The sequence below is a fragment of the Ptychodera flava genome, chromosome 1 (genome assembly GCF_041260155.1).
Source record: "Ptychodera flava strain L36383 chromosome 1, AS_Pfla_20210202, whole genome shotgun sequence".
Classification (NCBI taxonomy): domain Eukaryota; kingdom Metazoa; phylum Hemichordata; class Enteropneusta; family Ptychoderidae; genus Ptychodera; species Ptychodera flava.
The window spans coordinates 52,135,247-52,162,586 of record NC_091928.1 but is presented as its reverse complement, the minus strand read 5'-3'; the positions used below and the strand labels follow the sequence as shown (position 1 = coordinate 52,162,586).

Genomic DNA, 27,340 nt, shown 5'->3' with positions numbered 1-27,340 from the left:
TGGACACTTGTAAGGCTAAAATAGGTTTGTGCTTCCATCCAAGGTTTGGTGCAAAACAGGCTGTGGTGATCTGATTGTTTCAATCTTCTTTTCATTTTTGAGATCATATGATTTAAGGTAAATCGTGCCTCGGGGACAGATATTCGGACTCTCAAACTTTTACAATTCTTTTCTGATATACCACTTATGGTGGTTCATTTTAAAGCTCTCGGTTTAAGAAAACTTGTCAGTTAGTTTTTCGAAATTCAAAACTTTTATTTTTCTCCATGAAGTTAACATAGGGATGGCGGGTATTTTCAATATCAGTAAATCTTGTGTTAGTTGTTTCTCTAGTACCAAAATTTGCACGGTGACCCCTGATTTTTTACTCTTGATTTTGAAAGAGAATAGTTGAAAGATTCCTTAAGGAAAGTTTAAGAAAAAGTTAAAAGTTTTTCACTTTTGAGGTGCAAACTACCTTAAGGTAGATCGTGCCTCGGGGAAATTTGCAAAATTTGTACGGTGACCCCTAATTTATAATCTTGATTTTGAAAGAGAATGTTGAAAAGTTTGAGCAAAAGCTTCAGTCTTTCACTTTCGAGTTGAATGAAAACAAAAGGCAGCATGCGGCAAGACGACCACAATACCATAACCTATTCAGATTGTAAGGAGCGCATTTTGTCAATCTACAGATATAAACATTTTCAGCTGTGTGTAAGACAATTATTTTTAAGTACACATTAAAGTAAAAGGTTTATGTTGTGATGTGTATTGACATGAGTGAGGATGAGAAGCAAAAATAATTAAATTTCTGCTTTTGCCATAGTTTATAATGAATAACAAAATCAAGACCTGTTTTAATAAAGTCTGCACTTTTTAACTTGATTTATTGAAAACAAGAACCAGTGAAAATGTTGACTACACTCCCCCTGCTGTACATGTCCAAAATTCCATCTTAAAACAATTTCTCAGAAAATAAACTGTACAAAATCATGAAGGCAGAGCAAATTTTACATGAACTGACTAAAAATTTACTTTCAGTGACACAGTTACTGGTCCAGCCACATTATACTTCACGTATCATCGTTTTTGAAAGAGCAGATGCTAAGACTGAGGTAACGTTTATTCACAGTTTACAGCATTTTTCTAGAATGGCATATCATCTCAGAATGTTTCGTGAGAAACATGGACATCCAAAATAAAGTCTGTTGCACATGTTTAACAATGCCTGAGTGCAAAGTATGAAAATTAAATTAGAGCACCATTAGCTGTATCATTTTGCATTTCTTTTTTCAAATAAAGATGATTTGAAATAAAATGCAACACGCAAGAATATTTGACGAAGCGTGGCCACAAATGTTTCCTAAACATTGATGATGAATGCATGACTTAGATTTTAACAAGTATTTTAATAATTTGGCATTGCAACTAAAATATGGCTGCCACACAGATACTTACATCATCAGAATTTAATCAACCAAATCCAACTCTCAGGACTGAAGTAATGACCTTTAAAGGACAATATGGACCGAAGACAGGAATTCAAAACATCTCCTCTAAGATTGGATGATATTTCTTCAGACTCAGTAAGCAAAATGCAAAAAGATACAGCTATTGGAGATATGAAACATTAACTCTTCCTTTTAATTCTAAAATTGGTGTTGGCTCATTTGTAGGAAAGTATACGCATACACAAAGATCAATTTTCTGTAAACCCCTGCACACTCCATTTTCATGTATTCCAATGGTGTTGTGCAGCACAGATTGAACAAACAGGAATGGAAGGATAACAAACTAATAAAATACTGAATCTTTGCATGTAAGCCATACATAGCAACAATCATGTTTTTACAAGGGAGCATTTGCAGTGCTTTTAATGCACCATTTAAATACAAATAATTATTTTTATCTTAATCAGAAATATTTTTTCATACAATAATTATTTTTATCTCAAACAAAAATATTTTTTCAAGTGCTCTATTACAAGGCTTATCATGTGTACGTAGGGACTGGGTAATAATTTCAGTAGTTCTTACAAAGTACATTTTGCAGACATTTTGACCAGCAGCAGTTTTTTAAGTTCTGTATAAAAACATAAAAATCTCACTGTTCTCCATTAAGTTAGAATTATTTTTATTCAAAAACAATCTGCCTATATTCTGAGTCTGTAAGTCTGTTTTGTTTCTTCGAAAATCAAGACATATAAAAGTGAAAGAGGAATTTTTAGAATTGAAAAGAGACCTTGAAATGTTTAGAGCCTGCCATATGTTTATGGTAAGTATACCATGTGACTATCATGTGATCAACTCTGCCGGTCATGTGACCAATGTGAATTTGCATGGAATTTATTCTAAGAGTTTTATCATCAGTTTGATGACCGATAGATTACTGAGACAATACACAATGAAAGGAAAAGACACATATTCACACATTTGACAAGAAATGTTCCTTGAAATATCATGAAAAAGTTTTGGCAAAGATAATCATGTACTCTCTAAATTCTAAGGCAAATTTTTCACCAATATGCGTCTTCCTTTTCAGTTCTGATCAATTTGATCTGGATATTACAAAAGCTGATTTCTTTTTGCCTGAATATTTACAATGAATGATGCAATCATCGTTTCCTAATATCAGCTATCAACATGCTCACTCAAACTATTTTTCTGCGATTTGAAAATGGAAATTTCAACCAAGTAATTTTCAATCATCGTTTTTCGTTGCAATCCAATAATCTTCAAGGCTAACCTTTTCAGATTGCACTTTCTATTTCTGTCTCTATAAATATCATGCAATGCTCTGCATTAATTGGTGACCCGTTCACCACCGCATCAGCAGAATTTTGGTACACCCTTATTATCATAAATAGGCTGGGTGGACCCATATACATGATGTAGGTGTGAAAGCCTTCTGAGGAAACTAAAGAGTTGAAACTTCACCTGTACAAAAGCTGGCATAGTTCTGGTACAAACATGATTTCTTTTCACAAGTTTTGGATTAGCTACAAATAAGTTTTCAGGAGTTACCTGAAGTAAGGTTGAAGGATCATGATTCTATGGAAAACTATCAAGCACAGATAACTTGTTCAACAGAAACTGCATACCATGGAAACAGGTACTGACTCCTGTTGGCTTAAATGTAAATACTTAATTGTGCCTGGTGAAAAATAATGTAATTTTGGAACATTAATGATCAAATGACAAGGGTTATTAGGTTTGTCATTGAGGCAGATTTTTACAATTTTCCTGTGATGCATTGAGCAGGAAATCTTCCTGTCTGACAGGAGTACTTACCACCATTAAAAATTGCATATATTTACTCATGCACATTCTTTTTCTTCGAAGCAAATGATTACAAACATTAATTGCAGGTTATCTTAGTTTAAAAAATCCAGGTTTCGAAAACATTTGCTGATGAAAATGCTAAAACTGTGTTGTTTCCATGTCAACGTTGGAAACAAAACCTTGAAAAAATAAGATTAAGATGCCAATGTTTGCTGATTACCATATTCAAAGCTGTCCTGAAAACACAACCATTATAAACCAACAATGTGAAATTCATAACTAATATTCCTATGACACTGCCTGTTCTGTATAATATGTACAATTATCAAATTTGCCATCTATCACCATAAGAAGTCATATTTTGTATTGTCTATTCTCATCTACATGATAATCAAATACATAATTTCGTCTTTCATTGAAATCGTTGACATTAAGAGTAAACTTTGGCACTTTGTAGACGTGTGTAAAACAGTATTTATGCATTAGTAATACTGTGTTTTTGACACTCGCATCATTTCTAATGAGCTTGCCCGTTAGTTATTATGTAAGTAAGACAAAAGCTCATTGGCTACTTGGTAAAATCATTGCCAATTGGCTGTTTTTGCACATAAGACCACTACTCATTGGTTCATTAAGAGATGCAACACACAAGTTCACCTCATCATGTTTAAGAAAGACAAAAGATGAGACAACTCAGGTGTGGCAGTCACAAAGGTGACAAATGTTCATTCTGACTTTCTAGTTAATGTGTATAACAAGGTTTTCAATTGGTGGTTATCTTCAGATTTCACCAGGTGCACAAATGCACAATGGTATGACATGATTATCATGAATCTGTTCTTGTCATATCTGCGTGCCTAAGATGATAATGCTATATGTTGTCCGATGATGTATTTTTTGTTGTCGTCTCCAGTAGTTTTCCTGTACAAATTATTCTTCTGTGCCCATTGTATTCCTCCACATAATCAACTGATCTTATATACATCTAATTTGAATATTACACACCTATCCACCTGGTTGCTGGCACAACGGTGGCCAGAGAGATCACAAAATTAGCAAGTCATACATTTCTTACACTGGTGTAATGTATATCAGTATGTTTTATATTTCTTTCCTCCAATGGATTCCATCTTGACCACGATATTCCATCAGCACAGTTCTACTCAGCTAAGTCCAGAGTGGCAAGCAAGTAGCACAAGTCATATAGATGTCATGTGACCCCGGTTACTGGTCACAAAGGTTGTCCTATTTACATTACAATGTACAAAATTATATACGAGTTCAAATATTATGATTCCTGTGGCTGGTACAATGGGTTAACGTCCGCTGGTTTGTAGAGTGGATTAACGTCTCCAGATTGTTCTTTAACTAGCATTTGGTAGGCTACCTCAAAAGCTTGACCCAGTGTTAGAATGATTTCAGCAGCGAGGTCCTGGCCAAGGAAATCACATAAAAAGAGAAATGTGTAAGAAAAGCTTCTCTCGTTCAAGTTTCAGAGAATACTAGGGGCTGTGATATACTTCACAATTGTCAATATGATACACTCACTTAGAGGGGATACATAATAACACCGCTCTTTACTTTCATATTCCCACAAGCCAATACAAAAGGAATTTTGTCTTCACTGGCTTCAGTGTAAAATGTACGATAAATACACTTACAAACATGCTGTTTTTACAATTTGTTACCATGTTACTGTACTTCATGAAGTGTAAAAACCTTCACATCAGAGAGAAATATATCTCCTGCGCAAAAAGATGGATACAAAACTGAAATGATATAAACAAGAGAATTCACATCATCTGCCATAGGTGGCAGTATACACTTACATTGTTGGTGACACTAAAGACATGGCAGTAGTGTTTGTCAACTTTGTTGTCCCTTGTGATGTAGGCAAATGTTCTGAGTTCAGCTGGATCTTGTGCAGCGCAGGAAATATTCCTGATGGAGTGATCTGTGATAATATTCTGGAAGCAAAGAAAATGAGAAAAGGTCATAAACAGAGTGATGTTACAGCAAAGATTCAGATGAGTTTGAGCTGATGTATAGTTCCAGATATTTTTATGGAATTAGAATGTCATCTCATTTCATTTTTACTTACAGAATGCTCATAGCGATAGAATTCAATTATGGATGACCTAAATATGTCTAGCAAAAAAACAAGAACTATTGCACTGCAAGACAAATATACCCTGTAAAATTTATCACTAAAGATTAAAATATCGACTCACTTTTGTCTGGGCGTCAATGAATTTGACACCTTTATAGTTCATGGAGAGCACAATCAGAGGTATTTTTTGCATATTTTTGGTGGATTTTCTGAGTTTGGCACAGGCTTCCCTCGTCGATTCGGTTCCTTTGAGTTCTCTGATCAACTGTGATCCAAGATACTGAAACCAAATATGGACAACAATTTCAATATCAAGATGTGAAAGACAAAAATACTGTGGAAATACCTGATGTATCAGGTACAATAAAAGAAGCAGTAAAGACCAATGCCATTGAAAGGTCTACTAGATGGCTGTGATACAAAAATTCAATTTGTTACACTAACTCCTAGACTCTCTCACAGCACCTTGCCGGCTATGCCTCAGACCATAATACCGCCCTCAGCAGTTGAGCTTAGCGAAGCAAAGCTCAGTGAGCTGGCGAAGTTCCACTATGCAATAGCCTGGCTGGCTTAGTGAGCTTTGCTTGCTAGAAAGACCATTGAGGGCGCATCACCACATGGTTGAGGATAGAGCTGTGTAGCGAACGAGAGGCTGTGATAGAGTCTAACTACAAGACTTTTCATTCAGTTGCTACAGCGTGAATAATGATTTCTATTAGAAGAAGTTGATTGGGGGGGCTAATAGGATAGATAGTAAAGACAGTGATATCACTGATGGAATATGTGAAAAAACAGGCGACATAAAACAAAGTTGACAGATTTTGTAAATATCAATCTTTCTTTGCAGTGGTTAAAACATTTGCAACAAGATAAGCATACAAATCACCTTATCCTTAGCATTCAACAAAGTTTTTGTACTCACAAGGGTTAATATTCGCCTTATATTATTAGTAATGTATAAAATTGAAATAAATCTATCAGTGTCCTCACCGATGCTTGGTAGTCACATGATGAATTGATCAGAGAGTCGGATGAATGTTTCCAGACATTCATCGGTAGTTCCTCCTGAGAGTTTGCCATCTTAGGTGATCGTATTGGCACTCCATCTTCTGACCAATTACCCTGTCAGTACAAACAACATGTCCGCGTTAAAAATTTGGGGGTGGGATCAATTTTACGACTGACATATACCGTGAACTGGTGTGAACTATGAGAAAAATCATATGTGGATTGAAACAACAGTCAAATTCTGACAGCTATCAGCAAAATCCTGTGACCTGTGCTATAGGAAAAATACCTTTACGTGAAGCAAAATCTGCCATTGTAAAGAAAATGCACCAATCAGATAGCTAAACCATTCACTCAAATAATTATCAACTTATGGGGCTCATCTAATTGTTACCTAGTTAGGGGTGTATCCCAACAGTACCTGAGTGATACACTAGAGAGCTCATCATCTTAAAGGCTAGACTGACAATATCTATAAGTTTACACGGACAATGAGGAACACCAATTGAAAGCTACCTAGATAAGTTTACATGTAAGGTAGAGTCTGTCTCTGGAACTGTTATTCAGCCTGTAAAACCTTTACAATATCTTTTGGTCTACCACTTGTGGCAGTTCATTTCTAAGCCTGTACAATAAGTAAACTTGTCACCAGTTTATTTTTGTGAAAATTGAATGACTTATTTTTCTCCATAGAGTTAACACAGGAATGGCAGCCATTTTGAATTTTAAATGTTGCCAAATATTTTGTGATTTGTTTCTCTAAGTACCAGATTTTGCACAGTAACCCATGATTTTTATTCTTTATTTTGAAATGGAGTTGGTAAATGTTTCCTTTAGAACATTTGAGCAAATGTTGAAGTTTGTACGTTTCGAAGTTCACCAAACCTTAACCCTTAACCTGCCAAGTTCATATTTCACCATCATCTCAAGTTGGTTAAAACTAGTAAAGCACAACATGTCCAATATGGTGCATTTTAACAAAGACCTGAAGATTTGAAGGTCCCTGAAAACAGAGATACTGTAAACATGATTTTTACAGACTGAAACTGCTGTAATAGACCAAGTGTGAACAAATTAATACATATGGTTCTGGATCAGTCTTGCTTTTCACTGACTTGGCAGATGGAGAAGTGACACTGTCTGGCAGGAAAAAGGTTTATTTGCAGAGAGTCGTAACCATTAACATACCGGATCTAATGAGAAAGGTTTGCCTGCCATGGGATCCAGTGGTACATTTTCATAGGGTACGGGTTTGTGTATTCTGGAACTTCTTAAAGGCACTTCAGGACCCTTGGGAGATGTAGGTAATGTGACATTCTCATAAGAATGCTGTGAATGGTAAGATCTGGATGACGACACTGAGTCTTGCGAAGGTTTGAGTTTGGAATAGTCCTTAAAAAGGTTGATGTTTTCCAGCGATGAGGAGCCCTGTGAGCTTTTGTCTTCACTGTCGTTGCTAGCACCATTTTCTTCAAGGGGACTCAGATCCCAGTCCTGACAATGGAAACAGTTTTACAAAAAGTTATGGGTGCCATATTTAATCTCTACAGTGGTTGGCATTGCAGTAATATTACAGGACTATAATTTGGCAGAAAGGGAACTGGGTTATTCTTTTGTTATTGTTCATCTGTTACCACATGTGAAAGAATTGTTTCTCATTTTTTGATTTGGCAAATATTATCAATATTTTTTTATTCAATCCATCAACTAACAGGAATTGCCCAAATACAGGATGAGGTACCCGCAACACACTACCCAATGGAGCACTGAGGACTAAAGTGTCTCGCTCAAAGGCACAACACGGTGCTAGAGTCTCGAACTCACCATCCTCGGACAGTGAGTCCATTACTCTGGACTTACTGGGTCTCAAACTCACCATCCTCTGATATTAAGACTGGTACCATAACTACTGCCTACAGTGCCTTCATGCAAATTTATGAAACAATTTTGGTTGCTTGTTTTGCAAAGTTTTGTGACAGCATCTAAACTACATTTCCTACTGTGAAACTCTCACATTTGTTTTGCACTTCAATCGTATACAGTCAACAATCAATTAGTACACATTTGTTTTGTTTTTACTTATCTTCTAGAAATGTTGGTTATACATTGTGAATCAATAGCTACATTGTATATGCCACTGCATGTAAAACATACTTATCAAGTAATGAAGCTTTTGGAAAGTTTATGGAAGTCTTTGAAACTACATGGAAAGTACTGATGATTAAAGGGCAGGTTTCTTATCAGCTTTATCTCTGAGCAAATCTAATAACTGCATACAAATTTCAAAGGAGAACAAACGACTAAAATCACATAAACAGTCAATGTCAACAACCACTAATGTCATATCCAGGGATTGAGGACTGCCCCTTTAAATTATTCAATACTTACCAATGTAAAATCTTTTGAGAGAGTAAATGACAGTGGTCTTGCAGCTGGCTTCCTGGGCAGTGACCGGTCACCCAACGATGCAAGGATTCGTTTGCGGTGACCCGATGTACTTATATCTAAAACCTGTGAAAAGAAATCACAGACATGTGTAGATCAGTAGCAATCTCTTGAGGAAAACATGGTATGATGTAAATCCATTTGATTGCAATGAACACTGTGAAAACCTATAGCAGTGTTTCATGATATCTGGGTCATGGTGCTCCAAATCATTGAAATCGTTGCTATAGTGTCTCATTGATGAGTGGGCACAGAAGGGGAAGAGTTGAAGCAGCATCACCTCTTCATTGGTTGATAAAATTTAAAAAGAGGAACAGCAGGCCAAAATTAGTGAATAGGCACTTGACTTGTCTGATGTTTGACTATAAACTTGACCTGTTCACCCCTGAATCCCTGTGAGCAGGTCCACAATCACCATTGATCTCAATGGGCTTGGATCAAACCATTGTAGTCACAGGGGTAATGTGTTGTGGCATGATATTGTGTTGAAAAACAAAATGATCTAGAAACAGCAAACGTATAAATGGCAGAGGTAATGATTTGATGGTGATAATAGCATGGTTCTGATAAATGGTGATCACATGGTGGCAATGAATTCACTAGGCCTTATAAAGGAATATTTAATCCTTATATCTCTGTACTGCTACACTCAGAAAAAGGCGATACCTTAAAAACTGAAAAGTATTGATAAACAAATTGGTGTCTAAACATCTAACAGTGGCAGATCAAGTTTGGGCTGCATTCCCATATATTTGTAGTGGTGTGAACCACCGTAGGGTAGAGTAACGGTGTGTGACCCTATACTCCCTGTGACAACAATGGGACAGTCCATATCAAAATACAACAGATGTGCACAAGGTCAAACTACCAAGATTGAAACAAAGCAGTGAACATCTTTGACTTCTTAAGTAAATTGTTTCATATTTCGGTTATCTTCATCGCATTCAACGGTCTATCAATGATGGAGTGGGCCATAAAAATTGCGAAACATCTGTTGCAACAGTATTGTCTCTACATATGACCTTTGTACACAAAGAAGCTAATGAAAATTTCTCACTCAAACTTAGCAATGTTTGACATAATAACATCAATACAAAATTGACTGGCTTGTCACAGAACTGATTATTCATTTTATTTTATTATCTGGAAAATGACAAGAAATGAAAATGTGTGACTGAAACTGTAACTGATACAGTGTGATAGTAATTGTTCACGTGACACATAAAATACATCTATCATAATTTCTTATCAACATCTGTGCTGTAGCAGTGATTAGTTAAGTGCACAGCATCTGTCTCTCTTCTCTGTCTTCCCTGGAAGATTTCCAAACTGATGTCACACTTACATTTGTGAGTTCAACTTCCCAGATTTTCTTCACTCGTTGCATGGTGTTAAAGCCCATTTTTTCAAACCTGGTGGCATAGTCTAAAAGATTGATGCTCTTTAACCATTCACTGACACTAGAGGGCAGGCTATCATCATCTGCAACGGCAGTGGGAAGCAAAGCAGTAAATTATCTTGCCTACTTCAAACATCCGTATTTACACACATTATTGATTTTGCATTGTACGTAGGTAGGATTTCTTTGGGAATTTACTTCCTGTTATATTAGGTTACAAAATCTATTGGTTCCTATGAATGTGTTAGAGAACGATCTTTTGAATTTTTTTACGATTTTTGGAAAATTGCTTTTGGATTTCATAAAAGTCACAACGAATGCATAGGTTTGCTATTTTGATATAATTGCCATTTTAGATAAATACTAAGGATCTATGTATCTCACACAACGCTAGCCTGCAAAGGAAATTTGAAACAATTTTTCAGTATAAACACATATAGTAAACCATACGTCATATGCTAGTAACACTTCAATGAGCACTGCCAATATTATATCAAACAAAGTTTAAAAAGAATCAATTAAGGTATTTTCCACTCACCATATGGTTTAAAAGCTGGCAATAGTTTGGCAGATTCTAAGATAAGTTGACGATGATTCTTTTCTTGGACTCCAATATCAATCAAATCTTGCTCTTCCAGTACCTTGCCATTCTATGGTAAAATGGAAATTTCAGTCAAGGTCAAGAATTATACTAAGACACATCTACCACAATGGCAAGATTTTGGGAATGATATCCTAAATTCATCTGAGGCATGTAAGAAAAACAAATTTACAAATTACACAAAACATTTATGCATATAGTGACGTAATTTGAGAGACCCATAAAAAATGGCCCAATATGAGCAATTCTAGTGTACAAACTCTGGTTGGTTCTCTGCGTACAACAATACTTGACATGTCCTTTACAGCCATGCCTCAGATACATATGTCAACATTTTTATCATGAACTTGACCCTTTATGACCTCACTGTCACATCTTGTACTTGAAGCATAGTGTTTATTAGCAAGGTGTATTATTTAAAATATGCAAATCTTATGGTAATAGCTCATTATCTATGGTGAATATTCATTACATTGATAGAAACATAGTTGTGAATTATAGGAAAACATTTCCACTCACCAGGAAATTGAGATCATCATATCCATGAGTAAGGAATGTGTGTTGATACTGTGGCAAGCCTAGCTTCTCCAACCACTGGGCCACATTCTCAGGCTTTGCTGACGCTGCATGGATACAGACACACAGAACGGAATACATTATGTCAAAAATTCAAACGGATGTAAAAAACATGATACACTTACACAGGAATTTTATCTCTGGCATTATTGACATGTAAATTACAGGAGATTTAAATATTTGGAATATCTTGTTTGCTCACATTAAAAACTTATTCACTCAGTAAAGTACTGTAAGTTGTACTAGATCACTTTGTACACATGATGATCTACTCATTTCATATTTGGCCATTGTACTGGCTAAAAATAACAAATAAGGCCGGAATTTCATTTTCTCGAAACATATTTTATTTTAGTGAAAGAATTCTCATTGTAGTTTATTCATTCATTTTTGTATAGAGGATGCCATACTTGTGACAAAAAGACACTCTAAAATTGATATGCACAGATAGTTCAAAGAAAGATGTCAAGCAATGCATTGTAAGCCATGAGAAATATTTCCTCTCTGAAAAGCGAACAATAAAATTGATGATCTTTGTCTCCTACCTGACATCATCTTAGCAAACTGATCTTCTAACTCTCTACTGTAGACTGACTCTCTGACCATGGCTGCACCAATTGATGATAAAATGTCTGACACCTGTTAACAGATCAGACATACAGGATTGTCATTTTGATTAGATGCATCTCTACAAAACCACACCTGTTGCAGGCTTACATTTCGCACAAAAAACAACTCTGTAATGAGGTGACAATATATGATCAATATTTCCTCAATTAAAATGATATTTAATAGTTATGTACATATCTTGTCATCAAATTAGTATGTATGTGAAGTCTTCAAGTGACTCTTAGTGAGACTGAGTTTCACTGGGTCCATGCTGAGCTGTTGTACAATTCAAACTATCTTAAGGGGTATCTTTGTATTTATTTGTCATTAAAGGCACCCTCAGACAGATACTGATTCCACCACAATGAAGACGGAGCCAAGTATTTTTTCATGTTCCCACTCTTTTTTCCCCCGCATAATTTTCAAATCAACCATGCTATCAAATGGCCAATCCAATGAAAAAAGACATTTCCCTCATCAGTGTACTGAAGTACGTATCCTGATAACTTTTCCACATGGCACCATTCACAGAAAAGGGCCAATGCTAAACCAGAGCAAATTTAGTCTATAAATCTCTGTACTTGTGTAGAGAGTATCATCAATATTTTTTGTAAATTTTGAAATGTCAAATAGTGTAATGAGTTCAGATGTTCTCCACAACAAAAACTATACATCAAGCACTCAACAAATCCGTGACAGAATTGACACAAACTTCACCTGTCCTTTGACCATTATGAGAAGTAGAAGATTAAACATTTACACACTGCACATGTATTTATAATATTGCAATTTAAATTGTCTCTCCAGACAACGAAGGAAGGAACTTGCAACAAAATAGGGCCAAATTAATTAAATTCTTTGGTTTGGATACCCACACAGTGTCACATAGTTTTTTTTTGAATTTCATAAACAAATACAGTGTACTTTGTGAAAAAACAGAGCGTCTTTGAAGAAGACTTTACTGAGTAGCTTTTCTGCAGACAAATCTTTGCTAACAAATTTTGTAAAACGTACATAAAAAGGTTAAATCTTGAAGCATGTTACACAGTAGTGTAAATTATGGAGATGAAAGAAAAATCTCTTCTTTGATTCTTGAATTGAAATGACTGAGTAAATATATAATTTAAAAGGTGTAAAATTTTCTGTTTGCATTTTTGAACCCTCGTCCGCCTACCTTTCAAAATTTTGAGTGAATACAAAACAAAAAATTTAGCTACTCTAGCCTATTATCTGAAATGTTACGGATAAGGCATCATGCCAGCTGCACTTCCTTGTACAGGATAGACCATCAAATCTAGGCCGGTGAGGTAGTCAGAAGAGAGAACCCACAATTTTTTTAGCTTTTATTATATGATCCGTACTTTAGAAATATGGTCAGTGTGAGTACCGTACACCTTGTCTGACTGATGTAATTTGCCATTTTCAATTTTAAATTTTTTTTTTCAATCATACATCTTTGGTTTTTCATAAATCACCTTCCCAAGGTTGAATGGCCAGCCACTCACAGATGATACACATTCACAGTGATAAAACACACGACTATGGGAAACTGTTAAAACAGTCTGGCACCTAGAGGTGTGTCGGTGACAACTGACAAACGATAGAATGATGGTGATCAAATTGCTTGCACAACATCAAACAGGATTTTCAAAGTTCAGTACAATGTGATGTGAACTGAGACAATCCAATGCTAATGTACGATGTCCAATATTATGGCCAATAAATATGTGTATGCTGTTAATCTGTCAAACACTTGGAATTATATATTTTACAGATGAAAAGCTGTAAAATGTCAGATATTACAGTAGTATTGTTGGCAGGGTATCACAAAGTAATTCATAGACTCAGTAACATATAATATGGCTTCTTCTATCCTTTACTACATTGCTACTGAGTCTAGTCATATGAATATCAAATCACTGGTTACTGGGTTTCATTTGGAAATGTGTGACCTTGAAGGAATGATTCAAAACTGAAAATGTCCACTTGAAAATTGCTTGGTAACACACAATGACCATGTGGTAATCAAAAACAACCTCATGGATATTTTCATACATTTTACAAAATATTTCTTTTTTAAAAAATATTTATCCCTGCCATGACCTAATCTTACATCGGCCATGAAAGTTGTCAGTCATTTAGATACAACCTGCATTTAAAAAAACTTCTGGAAGCATTGTATCTGAAAATTAACTTGTCTAAGTTTCAAAAAGAATGGAACATTAAATAGTCATTGCCCCAAACTTGAATTAGAATTTCTAATGCTAGTAAATATTGTGCTTGTCACGTTCAAAAGTCAAGATTTATCTTATGAATGGTGACAATTCTTATGAATCATTTTATTATGTTTTCAAAAAAAATGCTAAGTGAGGCGGGATTTTTTTTTGCAGATTTTAGGTAAAAGCTCTTAATTATTGTCTTTAAGTGCTAAATACCATAAAAGAGCAACAGGTGGTTGTGGAGTACTTTGAAAATAAGAACTGAAATACCATACTCTCAGAGTTCCTTCGCTCTGTCACGATTAGAGATTGTGACAGTACAAAGTTTAACAAAAGCAAGGTTGTCAAACATTTACCAAAACTGAACAGAAAGGCAACCGTCAGCCATCTTACCTGCTGCCATTCTTTGGATTCGTCCAAAAATATTGACTCCTCTCTCGGTCGACGACCCCCTCCCCCACCTTCTGTAGCCATGTCACCCCTCGATTTGTCAGCCTCGTTCAGGATTTTGTCAAAATCTGGCGACTCTAGAGATTCTGTTGACTGGGACACTTTGCTCAGCTCAATGGGACTAAGAGCTTTCAAAGGGGAGTCCACAGGTGAAAGGTCAAAGTTCGCAGGCGGCGGAGTCCTATTGTAGCTTGATCCATACACTAAACCTACAATAATAAAATACAGAAACAAAGTTTACAGCATACCAAGTTAGACAGGAAATATACCAAGCTGGTTGAAAAAGTGTCAATAATGATTTGATTTGAAAATCACCTTGAAAGGTCTCTGCTAACTGGATAATAAGTAGATACTTCACTACTTTTACAGTTGATTAGCCAACCAGGAACTTTGTTCTTACTTGACAATGTGCGATAAGGCAGTTGTAGGTCATATAAAACGTATCCGCTTCTACATACAATGGAGACTGCAAAACATTAACATCTATTGCTCCAGGCTAAATCTGTTTATCACACTATGTATTGAGGCTGACTCCATGGACTAGTGCAAGGACTAAGAAAACAAAGTGCAGTTTTACTTTATGCAGGAAGACTCTAGACAGGGCTGACATGTAAAATTTATTCAGGTAACAAGCGTCTCAAGGACATATATTCCGACTTTCAAAGATTTACAATATTGCTTTGGTCTACCACTTATTGGGACTCATTTGAAGTCCATGAAGTAAATAAATTTTTAACCAGCTTAATTTTGTGAAAATCAAACATTTAATTTGTCCGCCTAGAATTAATACAAGTATGGCGGCCATTTTGAATGTCAAGTGTAAGGTCAATATTGGGTATTTTGTTTCTCTTCTGCTAAATTTTGTAGGGCAACTCCTGAATTTCTAAAGGTCATGGTTGAAAGTTGCCTACAGATAAATTTGGGATAAAGTCTGAGATTTTCAATTTTGACGCACATACCACCTTAAAAGCATGGTTTAAAACAAACTAGTGTTTAACTCTGAAACTTGATTTGCTGAAAAAAACATCTATTTATAGGAAATAAGTAGATCAACATGTTTTCATTAAGATAATAGATAATGCAAATCACAGAATATAACTGAGTCCAGTCAAACCATTCGGAAGTGACGATACACTCTCTGTCTTTCTATACTTTACACATGGCCTTGTCTGATAGTTAGTCATATGAAACAATACAGATATCAGCAACTATTGTTAACAGTGCACATTCTACTGATTTATATAGGCAGCAATACTTAAATCTATCTAGTTTGAAAAAAATGTAAACATATATCAGTTCTCAATTGCAAAATAGCAAATGAGATCTAAATATAAATATTTAGCTGTTGTATGCATGTATCTTTCTTTTGTACAAATCTGTAATGACTTGTTGAATACAGTGGACCAATTCTCAGTCAACAACACATCAACTATATTACAGTTGTGTCATTTGAAATTATACATTTTAATATACCTATAAAAAACGTTACAAAAGCTGTGATCACAGTCATGCCAAGATCAGAACACAAACACACATTAGACACACCCCCTGCACACAATACACATTGTACTTCCTTGTTCAGTATAAATATACCATGAACAATTGAAATCTGCTTGAATCTATAAGTAAAACTGCCGTCTTACTTTCTAAGATCTGTTTTCCCGTGTCACTAATCTGGCAATGTTTTCAAAAAACCTCACCTTCATCTTCAGAACTAGCGGTATTATCACAATTCTCCATGGTGTCTGTGTCACCCATTGCAATACCAATTTGGTTTTGCAGTGTGCGCAATAACCTAATAAATGACACACCGTGTGTGTGACCCTGGAAAGAGGTCATGAACTCTACCTGACAACAGTCACTACAACAATGTCTATTATTGTCATGTAAAAATTTTATTGTCATGCGATGACTTATCGATTCCTGTAGTGACACTCACATCTCAGCGGTTCAATCATCTTAAAGGATTCTGATGGTCATTTTAATATCATTTTCAGAATTTATCAGTCAGTGTGCTTTGTGGTACATACATGCCTTGCCAACAGATATTCAAACTCCAAAAGTTTTTACATTACTTTAGCAGTAAACTGCTTGTGTGTATTAACTTTGAACCTGCTGGAATAAGTGATTGAAATTTTCACCATTTTTCATTTGTGAAAATCTCAAATTCAATTATTGGGATAACAGCTTTCACCCTTTTACCACAATGGTTTGGCCCAACCCATTGTTTCCTATGGCAAAGAAGGACCTCTATACAGGGAAGTGGGGATGAAAGGATTAACACATGACATCATGAACATTTGTCTGCAACTTGTATCATGCTGATGTCACCAAACATTAGGACAGCATGAGTCAATTACACTTTTGTGAAGTGGCAAAGTACGGGACATTCCACAAAACCATTATAATTACATTCCACAAAACCACAGAAACCACTGAACAGACATAGCTCTGCTGGCACACAGTCCATGAAGCCGACAATGAGATGCTAATGATATGTGTAGTGTACAAGTTTAAGGTCTCCTCGACTAACTTTCAGCTGGTTGCTCACTTTCTACTATTTTTATAGTATTTTATACAAAGTCACAGAATTATTCTACCTGCAATTTAAAACTTATAGTGATTTTGTAGCTCACTCTTTACTATTTTTCATAGTATTTGATAGCCGGTATCAGACAGTTCGTGTTCGTGTCGGCTATACATGGGCGATCTGCCCTATGCTGACCATCATACTGGCACAATAGAGATGTATCAAGTGCATTTTCATTTACATCACTTAGTTCTCTTTTTTTTCTGGATGAATACAAAATTAATGCTTTTGACTGATGCATTTCAAACTGTAGTACCACTGACCATCACATATCTCTGTTGTCATTGTATTACTTTTTGGAAACTTCATTTCAAGTTCCCATTCAAAATGTGATGCATGACCTTCACGTGAACTTTGAACCATGACCCACAACTTAGTATTATCTGAATGTACCATACACATTTCTGACATCTCAAAATGTTTATTACTTCTTATGGACAAAAAGACAATCTACTGGTTCCAACAGACTTGACCCTTCTTGACAGTAATTTATCTGACTAACCTGTGACATTGAAATAACCTTCAACTTGAATCTGACCTACAAAACCTTGATCCTAAACTCAGTCATCAAAGTAGACAACTTGTACAAACAATTTGTGTTTATTATTATAACAATTTACACTACAGATAATGTAAGATAAATTAGTGATAAGGTTCTTAATTAGCTTTTTTGCTGTCCTGCCAGGCAATTAACGATGTAACTTAATAATTGAAAGGGGCGTAACATGCTTCATTGGTGTTTTTTATCCTGCTGCCCATTCTGCACATTTTACAAATTACTTCAAATCCTCATAAATGTTTGAATAAACATTAGACTTCTATTTTTAATGGCTATCCATTTAATTGTTAACTTTATAAAAGTAGGTCAGAAATTAAAATATAACTGAAAGAGACACTAAAACAGATACACTGATCATGACACTACTGTCTATAGACGCTACAAGGATGTTACTATGTTGTTTTGAACTCTATACACACAGTACACTATAACTTTACAGATCCAAAGTCCAGCTCACACTCTCTATTATTCTCACTCTAACTACATTGCTATTTTTATCTCTACTTTGAGAGAGTGTTACAATACTCTGACAGTTGGTTATCCAGCGTGCAAAGTGACTTTCAATGCAGATCAACAAACAATGTGCTTTATATAAGACAAGCTCATAAGATTAAATATGTTGATTGTGCTCGGTCACTGTATAAATACTCGACATATTCTCTTTCTTGTACACAGAAAGGCAACACATCTTTGTGTCGCACTTTGAAAACTATATTCCAGTCAGTAAACACTCCTATGTTTCTAAGCATAAACTTTGAGAGAGCCGGTATATGCCTGCCGAATGCCAAGCCTGAGGCTCCAGTGTATTTGCAATAAACAAGACAGGCAAAAGGTATGTGCATTAGCATATATGTGAAATACGCAGCCAGCCTGTTACCTAACATTACTGAATCCAAATGTTTACTGACAGTGAACTTGGTCAATTTACAGCGAAACCAATAGCTTTTCTGAGAAAAACCCCATGAGTCATATAAGAGTGTACAGGTCAGACTACAGTAATTTCTGGAAACTGTTACATGTACTTCCTGTAGTTAACATAGCATTAAATACTGGTTGTAAATTAAGTCCATTCATGGGGTCAACTCATACATATACCTGTACTATCACATGTATTCATGAATGTTTCTGCTAAACAAACTTACACTCCAAAATTTTTTCCTCTGAGATTTCATGGGTACTGATTACCTCCTACGTGTCACCTTGGTCGTGACAATTTTTCAAAATGATAAAAATGGTATCTGTTACCTTCGTACCAAACTTTCCAACTCCTTTGCACTCCATTACAGCTTCGAAATTAATCCTGATAAGAGCCCCCTAAGTGACTGTTTATTCCCACTAACAGGTGTCACACATGCATCATTTCTGGACAAGTTGAGGGGCACAGACTGATGAAGTCCTTGTCACATCACTGTTTTCCTGTCTGTGTTTTGATAGCATTAACCTTGAAGTTGCCATCCATGTCAAGTTTTTTGAGGATGTACTCAAACATTCAATTTGGTACATTAGAAGTTGACAAGAAAGGACTTTGATTTAAAAATTGATTATTCGAGTTTGTGAGTTGTCGGTGTAAAATAAACTTGCTGTTTATGTACGGCAAATGAACATGACTCAATAATGGTGTGGACATCAAAGTTTTGGATCTGAAAGTGGTCATATGATGGATAGATGTACCATTTGTAAAATGAACCACAAATTATCTCAATGAACTAACATGACATCCCCGATGAGTTGCAATGACTGGATTAAGAATTCAACACAAACCACAATTTTTGACAGTATTTTGATTTCACACCATGAGTACAATGGATCTGTAAGCATTTCAAGGCTGTAACAAAGTTTTCTCACAAAGGCAGAGCATGAATACCTTTACATCAAAAATTCTACCTACATTGTAGTTCTTACTTTCTAATCCAGCAACTAATTTCTTTAGAAAATTGATGAGGATGAGATATTTTTACCGTTTTCACTCAAAAGATTTATTTTCATCAAGACTGACAGAGAACCTCCTTCCAAATTCTAAAGCTGCACTCCTATATTTGATAGAACATAATCTGCAAGATGAGCATTTTAACAAGTAAAGATTTCTGCTTGAATAAGCTTTCTGCACAGAATCTGACCTTTTCATCACAATGATTTGTCATGAACCCATTCTATCACTGGCAATTGTGGATCTGTTTATAGGCAATCTGGGATGAACAGGTTAAAAATCATAAAGAGCTTTACCTGAATGGCAGAGTCTATTGACAACATTTTGGGTTGCTCCTTGAAACCATCGGCAGACATAGCGACAACAGCAAGACTTTCAACTTCTATGGTAGAATCCAGACACCTATACCGACACTTGCAAGGTTTCTTACTTTATATCAAACAGGTATGTCTGAGACTGTCATGTGAGGACCTTGGAAGCCAATCCCATAGTTCCTTACAACAGATACCATCTTTTTAGCCAATGAGACAATGCTTTGTATAAGATAAAACCAAGATGACCTATCGCACGACACCTTACAAACAGTGACCTGAGTACAACCTTGCCTTCAAAGCTGAACTCACTGTAAAGGGTAATTTATTCACTACTTGGTCTTTCCATTCATTCATATTGACTCAGTCAGTCAATACTTTATTGTTGGATTTTAAAAGCAAAGTACCAGAGACTGAACACAGAGGTAGAGTATGTCAAAGTACCATGGTATCTTAGAAATCAGGCTGTTTGATATTTACTTGTATTTCCCTGAACATGAAAATGTACAGTTTGACATTATTCAAGGGAAGTCAAATGGCATTGTTGTAATGTTTTTAGAATTTTCTGTTCTTTGTTTAATTTGTTTAAGTTCATGCTTGGTGATGTTGGAAATTGACTTCATGTAACATTTATTAACTCTCATGAAAAGTGCAACAGTGTACCTTGGTTCGCATTTTCTGTGTCAAACAGTTAATCTGAGATTAGTACTTATATCTGCTAAGTGATGATTTTGACAGATTGTAGACTTTATAGAAATGTCAAACTAAAATGATCATTCTCACCATATACGTTACAAGTGAAAATATAACAACACAATGGTAACCTGACAAGAAATGGATGTTACATATCACAAGCAAGTCACACAAGTATCCCAGAGATGTACATTGACATGGTAAATAGTTGTCAGGACAAGGTGATTAATTCTGTATACTGTTCACAATGTGGAAATCACGCATACAATAGTATGCATCACAATTTAATTGGGAAGCAGTCTATCAATGACAAGTCGTGATCAATACCTAACTCCTGTCATCTTGATTCCATTTAACAAAATAATGCAATTTAAATATGGCACTCAAAACCTGGCTTTAGAAACTGACAAGTTTCATTTATTCAGTTTCCAGTTTTCACAATAAAAGATGCTGTTCTTTAACAGTTACTGATTAGAGTTTTCTTGGTACGGATACATCACAACATTCTACTCTTTCAAGGCTGATTCATCCGTCTTCCCTGCACAGACAAAGCCAAGATCCAACTTCATCAACAGGTGGAGTTTACATATTACTGTAAGAGGTTCTAAGTTGTTGACACATTGAATTATCACTGCTGTATGTTTACCCAATACAAGCTACAGCCTTGGTAATCTTACAGACTGCCCTTCAATATTTCAAATCATCAAATCACGGAACTGAGAAGTGTTTGCGGTTAAGGCAAAACTCTGTCAATTCCTGATTGTGGTCTCTGTGAATGTGTGTTTTCAAAGATTGCATGTCTGGTTTCCGTGAAATGGAATTTCTTTAAAGGAACAACTTCTGTGACTTTTGATAGACTGTATTGTAATCAGTTTTTACAATTTATTTTTCTTTTCTTTAGTACGTTGACTTGCAAGTTCATTAACAAACTTGCCAACAATGTACAATAAAAGTTAACCGATGAATTTTACCTTAGTCTGAACTAAAAGTCACTTGTCAGAGATAACATTGGGCATTGCATACAAACTGTATGGGCAATGGGAATTACCTTGGCATTTTGACATAATTTCTGCAGAAGTTTGAACACAAAATATGTTCCCCTTTCCCACACAGCATAAATCCATACTTATGGAGATTAGGTGTAGGAGCTGGAGACAAAATGTTGGCAAAGGTGGAAAAATATACTCTTGATATTTGAAAGCACACAAGTCATGTCAGTTTGTGATGCTACCACTGGGATTCATATCAGTCACAGATACTCAATTCTGTATCAATTTTACAAGCAATGACACCAGAACTTCAAAGTGGATTTCAAATGTAGTTTTTCAGGCACACATTTTCTGATGACAAGCCCTGTACTCAATCAGAAATGTGTCACAGTATTCCAAACTCCTCACCTTATGCATGTTAAATCAGACAGATACCCTGATTGCTATGTCATTGCATGGAAGTTGACTGTTATATTATAATGGACTTTTCATCTTCTGAAGACTAAATCACATCAAATAGCATTAACTGTGAAAGAAGACCACTTAGATGAGATGTCAAAACTGAAAATTACAACCATCGATAAATCTATATTTGGAAGAATTTGCATTTGATAAAAGCTGAGTCATTATATGTAATCTGACATCCATGATGGTGCCAGCTATCACACTCACAGTGTTTGTGTTATTTACTACGTGTAGAATTCTGTGTGCAGCATTAGCTTTTTTTGCTGACAGCAATTCTGATGAATTTCGTCTGTAAACTACTGTCTTTTATGGTTTACTGCTACCAACAGTCTCTATCATAAAATTGGCGATACACAGTGCAAATTTTGCCCTTGCTGTGAGGATAATATCTGAAAGTTTTGTCGGAAATTTGACATATTAATATATTTTTTCCATGTTAACAATGGAACTGTAACATTATAGGAATTAGCCTTAAACTGCATACATCCCATAATTAAGTCCGGGTCCTAAGGCAAAGTGAGAGTTTCACTTGATAGTAATGGCGTCCATAAACAACACAACAGTATAGCATTTTCTCTAGTACAAAAATTTGTACAGTGACCCCCGATTTTTATTCATGATTTTGAAAGACAATGGTTAAAAGATTCCTTAAGGCAAGTTTGAGCAAAAGTTGAAGTCTTTCACTTTGGAGGCGTGAACTATACAGTTTCCTTAAAGTCTAAGTCAGGGTACTTGAAGAAAGCTGGCTATAGGTGGGCCACTATGAAGTCTCTGTTGAAAACATACAGTCACATTATTGAGCAAGAGTGGATGTCTTGTGCCATTATAATAATGAGAACACTATTATACAAAATTCTCTAATGCTGTTAGTTAGTGCTGTGGCCAAGTTGAATAGAAGCTACCAGGTTTTTCTTCAAGAAAACCCTCTCAGCAATGTTAGCTGAAAACACTTATAAAAGTGGAGTAGCACTTTAACAAACGCTTGTATGTCAACTTATCTGTCGACAGATCTGGACTTTCAGTGATTGACAAATGCACCAATTTAACTTCACTTCTTCAAAAAGATAGACTTCAAAGCACTTTAAGCCAGAGCGATGGAAAAACATTTGTTAATACAAGTATATCTACGTGACATAACTGAATTATCAAACTACAGCCCCACCAGCAAATGTTACGTTTAGCAACCCCTAACACTCATTAATGTACGGTAGATTTTACGTCAATAATTAATTCCATTTTTTCAGATTTTTGTCACATTTCAAAGAGCTTGACTTTAATAAATGCAATTTATAGAAGCTAAATATAGACCTTAGTGATTATTTATGAGCTGACGGAACAATTTGAATGCAGCTGTAATGATGTAAAAAATTCAACGTCAGGACTCAGGTCAGAGTGATTGATGTGTTGTCGCTGCCTGACTGTCGTCACATGTAATAAACATCTTTATCTCCTTGAGACTAAACCTATACAAACTTGAGCAACACCACGGGGCTTTGTTGCGTTATCTCACATTTATGACTCATGCCTCACGTAATGAAAATTACATTTCAATTCATCAAAATACATTTTTGACCTGAAGCACTCACTCATTCAGAAGGAAATCTTGCTTCTTTTCAGAAACACCATAACTCTGTTCCTTTTTGCTATTCTGTCACGTTTAATGAAGATTTTGAGACGCCAAAATGCTGACAAAAACTTCTTTTCACAGATCTTTTGACAGCCACAAATGCAGGATGCTTTTCTTCCTGTCAAATGTACTTTGGAAAAATGAAAATTGTGATTTTTACAGAAAATTTTTTACATTCATCCAGGTGTGCTGTCAATACAAGTTAGTCAGTTGTTTGACGGTTGTCAATACGTGTATCTGTCAATATCAAATATACAAAGAACCTGATGGAACATGAGAACTACACATTCATGTACCAGCCATATGTAATACAGGTACTACTACGATCTACCGGTACATAATGTTGAAGATACAAAATCTATGCATGATTTCAGGGTTCCAAGGCTACTCTTGAAAACTGCAAAAGGCATTATGCAAATTTTCAGTAGCATATCCTTCAGATAAATCAGTCGGCAACACTTTCATTACTTTAGTACAATGAAAAAGACAAAATGTCATATGAATTCTGCACACAATACTGTGCTGTCATGGAAAAATGGAAAATAATGGAGTGAAGACCTGAGTAAAGGGAGATATTCTTGATGGCTGTCTTTATTCAGATTATGTGTTAGCCAAGCCAGACAGTGTTAAAACAGCCAAGTACCTACTGGCTACCAATGCAAGAAGGAGAAATTGAGCATTCAACCTTTCACTGCAGGGTGACTCAGCTCAGTGTTTCACTTTAAGTGACGCTGTGATGAAATCTTATTGATAAGGAAGCAAGGCCCTATCTCTCAATCACCATTAATAAATACATTGAATGAAATCTACAATGAACTAGAGTAATATTTCTAATTTGAATGTTTAGTTTCACTTAGCTGTGTGTTCATACAATGACATGTCATTTTCTCTTTATTGAGATTTTATCTTGGTGAAAAGATATCATTTTTATGTACTACAATGTACTTTGATGACCAGTTTTTCAGGGTACAAGAGAGATAATAGGTTATGCAAGTGTTAACCTGCAGAGAATATGATACAATATAACTGTTTCATGAAAGGCTATTGAGTACCAATGTACAGGGGTGGGGGGGGGGGGGTGTTGTATGACAGTATGTATACTTGAGCTGAAAACACCATTGGTAAAAGAGATGTTTTTATGGATTTGATGAAAAGATTCTGATAGCGAAAACCACATATTACAAAGGTATAATCCTAAGCATTACAACTGGGTGAATATACTATCCTTTAGTCATATACTAAAATCAACTACAGGCAAACTTGAAAGTACGTCTAAAAGTATACACAGTGTATTTAGATTAGCCGCTGTATCGCCATCACTTCAAGCACACAGTGACAACCTTGACAGTGCATAAACGATGGGGCTGTCAGCCTACGGCTCACACACCCTGATTTGCATTTTCCGTATTGGATTGGATTTGAATATTTCCACAGGACATTCAACGCATTGAGAGACGGCAAAGCTACATTGTGCATAGGAAAGAAATGCTCTTTCAAGAGTTATAATGAATGTTACAATATATTTTGAACACTTTGTATACACTAATGCTGACAGTCTGACTTTGGTTTATTTGTAATAAGGCAAAGATATTCCTTAACCAGTCTCCTTTCATATCCGGAACAAAATGTACCGGTATGGAGGTTAATACTACACGTATTTTAACAATGAAATGAAAGTAAACCATATTGGGTGATTTTGAATAATTTCTATTCTAATTCGATAATATGTATGCTGTGTGTTTCTTTGAAACTGGTCAGCCAAGGCTTTCCAGCCTGTTATTCTAATAGATTCCCTTTTGATATTTCAGAATAGCCACAGTACAGAATGTGATGTATGGGGTTCCTATTTACATATCAGAATGTTCCCATTTCCTTGGCATGAAGTACAATTCTCATACATCAATGCAGACGGCAATTTGTTTAAGTAATATTACATGCCCTTCCTTCTCCGTGTGCAATTTGAAATATTACCTTCACAACCGAACTGAAACTTTTTACGTTTCGTTGACAGAAAGTTTGTGCACAAATAAGTATTGAATTAATGTGTTCCTTTTATTTTAAATCTTTTGTTTCTCACTAAGAGTAGAATTTAGCCACCTAAATCTTCAGAAAACTGATTCAATTGGTAAATTAAAACCCAATACAACAAAAGCTATGTAAGCCTATATTGTGTATTGGTAACACTTGTATCTTTATGATATTTTATGATACTTTTGCTATGACATTTGCACTTTATGATATTTGCAGAATATAATATTAAACAAGTCATCGTTGATGACACAGTCCCCACTTGTTAATAATGGGTACTTTGATTACATGTCCTCAGAGAGGATAGAGTCCTCTTCATTAATTAGGTCTGTGATAAAAATACTTTGATACAGATGGCGCTCAATGGCCAAGAATGAGTTCCATGGTGATGAAAACATAAAACCAATGTAGGCCACCATCCTAAAGTTCATAAAATGAGTCAACTAGGAATTAATCAACAGGATGTTGCAAACATTTTTGCATACAATTCTATCACTTGACAGATTATCACTGGTACCATATTTCATAAAGTTTGATGCAGTATTTACAACACTATGAGATCAACATCTGTATCAAGTTTCATCACATTTGACGCTGTATTAATTTGTGGCTATATCATCCTAATTAGGAAAGTTCATTACTTATGCAATTACAAATTAATTAAAATGACACTGATGTTCAATGTTCAATGTTAAAGCAATGTGACCTTAACATCAGTATAAAGTTTCATGAATTTGATGCAGTACGTATTTCTTGACATATAAGCCTACTTACGAAAATTCAATAATTGACATGTTGCTGCTACATGACGTGAAACAAATTGACGAGCATATGTATGAATAGGTCAATGTCCTTGTACCAACTTTGAATGATACTGGTGGAAATATGTCTGAATTATAGCTCTGTACATCTGAAAATTGTAACAAAATCACCGCCATGCAGCGATATTTGATTTTACTGTTTAAAAAATCAACATGTATATGTATGACGTAAGTCAATGTACATGTACCAACTTTGAATAAGATCAGTTGAGACTTAATTGCCAGAGTTATGGCTCTCGACATGAAACAACCATAACAAAATTGCTACCATGTGGCCACATAGGACCATCTCGTGAAACCAATCGACATACATATGTATAAATAAGTCAATGTCCTTGTACCAACTTTGAATAAATTTGCTTGATACATGTCTGAGTTATGGTTCCGGACATGAAAAAATCGGAAAAAAATGGCCACACGGCGGCCATATTGGATTGTATCATAAAACAAATCAATGTGCATATGTATGACATAGGTCAATGTCCTTGTACTAAGTTTGAATAAAATCTGTGAATAAAATTAGTTGAGACATGCCCAAGTTTTGGCTAAGGACACGAAAAAATTGTAACAAAATGGCTGCCATGCAGCCATATTGGATCATATCAAGAAACAAATTGACATACATATGTATGACATAGGTTAATGTCCTTGTA

General features: G+C 35.5%; 1 protein-coding gene across 5 annotated transcripts in view; it reads right to left on the bottom strand.

Annotated features, from left to right (window-relative positions):
- Positions 1-834: 834 nt before the first annotated feature.
- The window catches only part of LOC139140636 (ankyrin repeat and SAM domain-containing protein 1A-like), a 137,020-nt gene continuing 110,514 nt past the window's right edge, over positions 835-27,340 (bottom strand). For all 5 annotated transcript variants that reach the window (XM_070710016.1, XM_070709997.1, XM_070710009.1 and 2 more), the window contains 11 exons: positions 14,621-14,886; positions 11,945-12,038; positions 11,343-11,446; positions 10,761-10,872; positions 10,169-10,305; positions 8,767-8,889; positions 7,567-7,872; positions 6,361-6,492; positions 5,492-5,650; positions 5,090-5,227; positions 835-4,692 (listed from right to left, as the gene is read on the bottom strand). In XM_070710016.1, the coding sequence (XP_070566117.1) occupies positions 4,549-4,692; positions 5,090-5,227; positions 5,492-5,650; positions 6,361-6,492; positions 7,567-7,872; positions 8,767-8,889; positions 10,169-10,305; positions 10,761-10,872; positions 11,343-11,446; positions 11,945-12,038; positions 14,621-14,886 (1,715 nt within the window). In that variant the 3' untranslated portion in view covers positions 835-4,548. The remainder of the gene's footprint in view (positions 4,693-5,089; positions 5,228-5,491; positions 5,651-6,360; positions 6,493-7,566; positions 7,873-8,766; positions 8,890-10,168; positions 10,306-10,760; positions 10,873-11,342; positions 11,447-11,944; positions 12,039-14,620; positions 14,887-27,340) is intronic.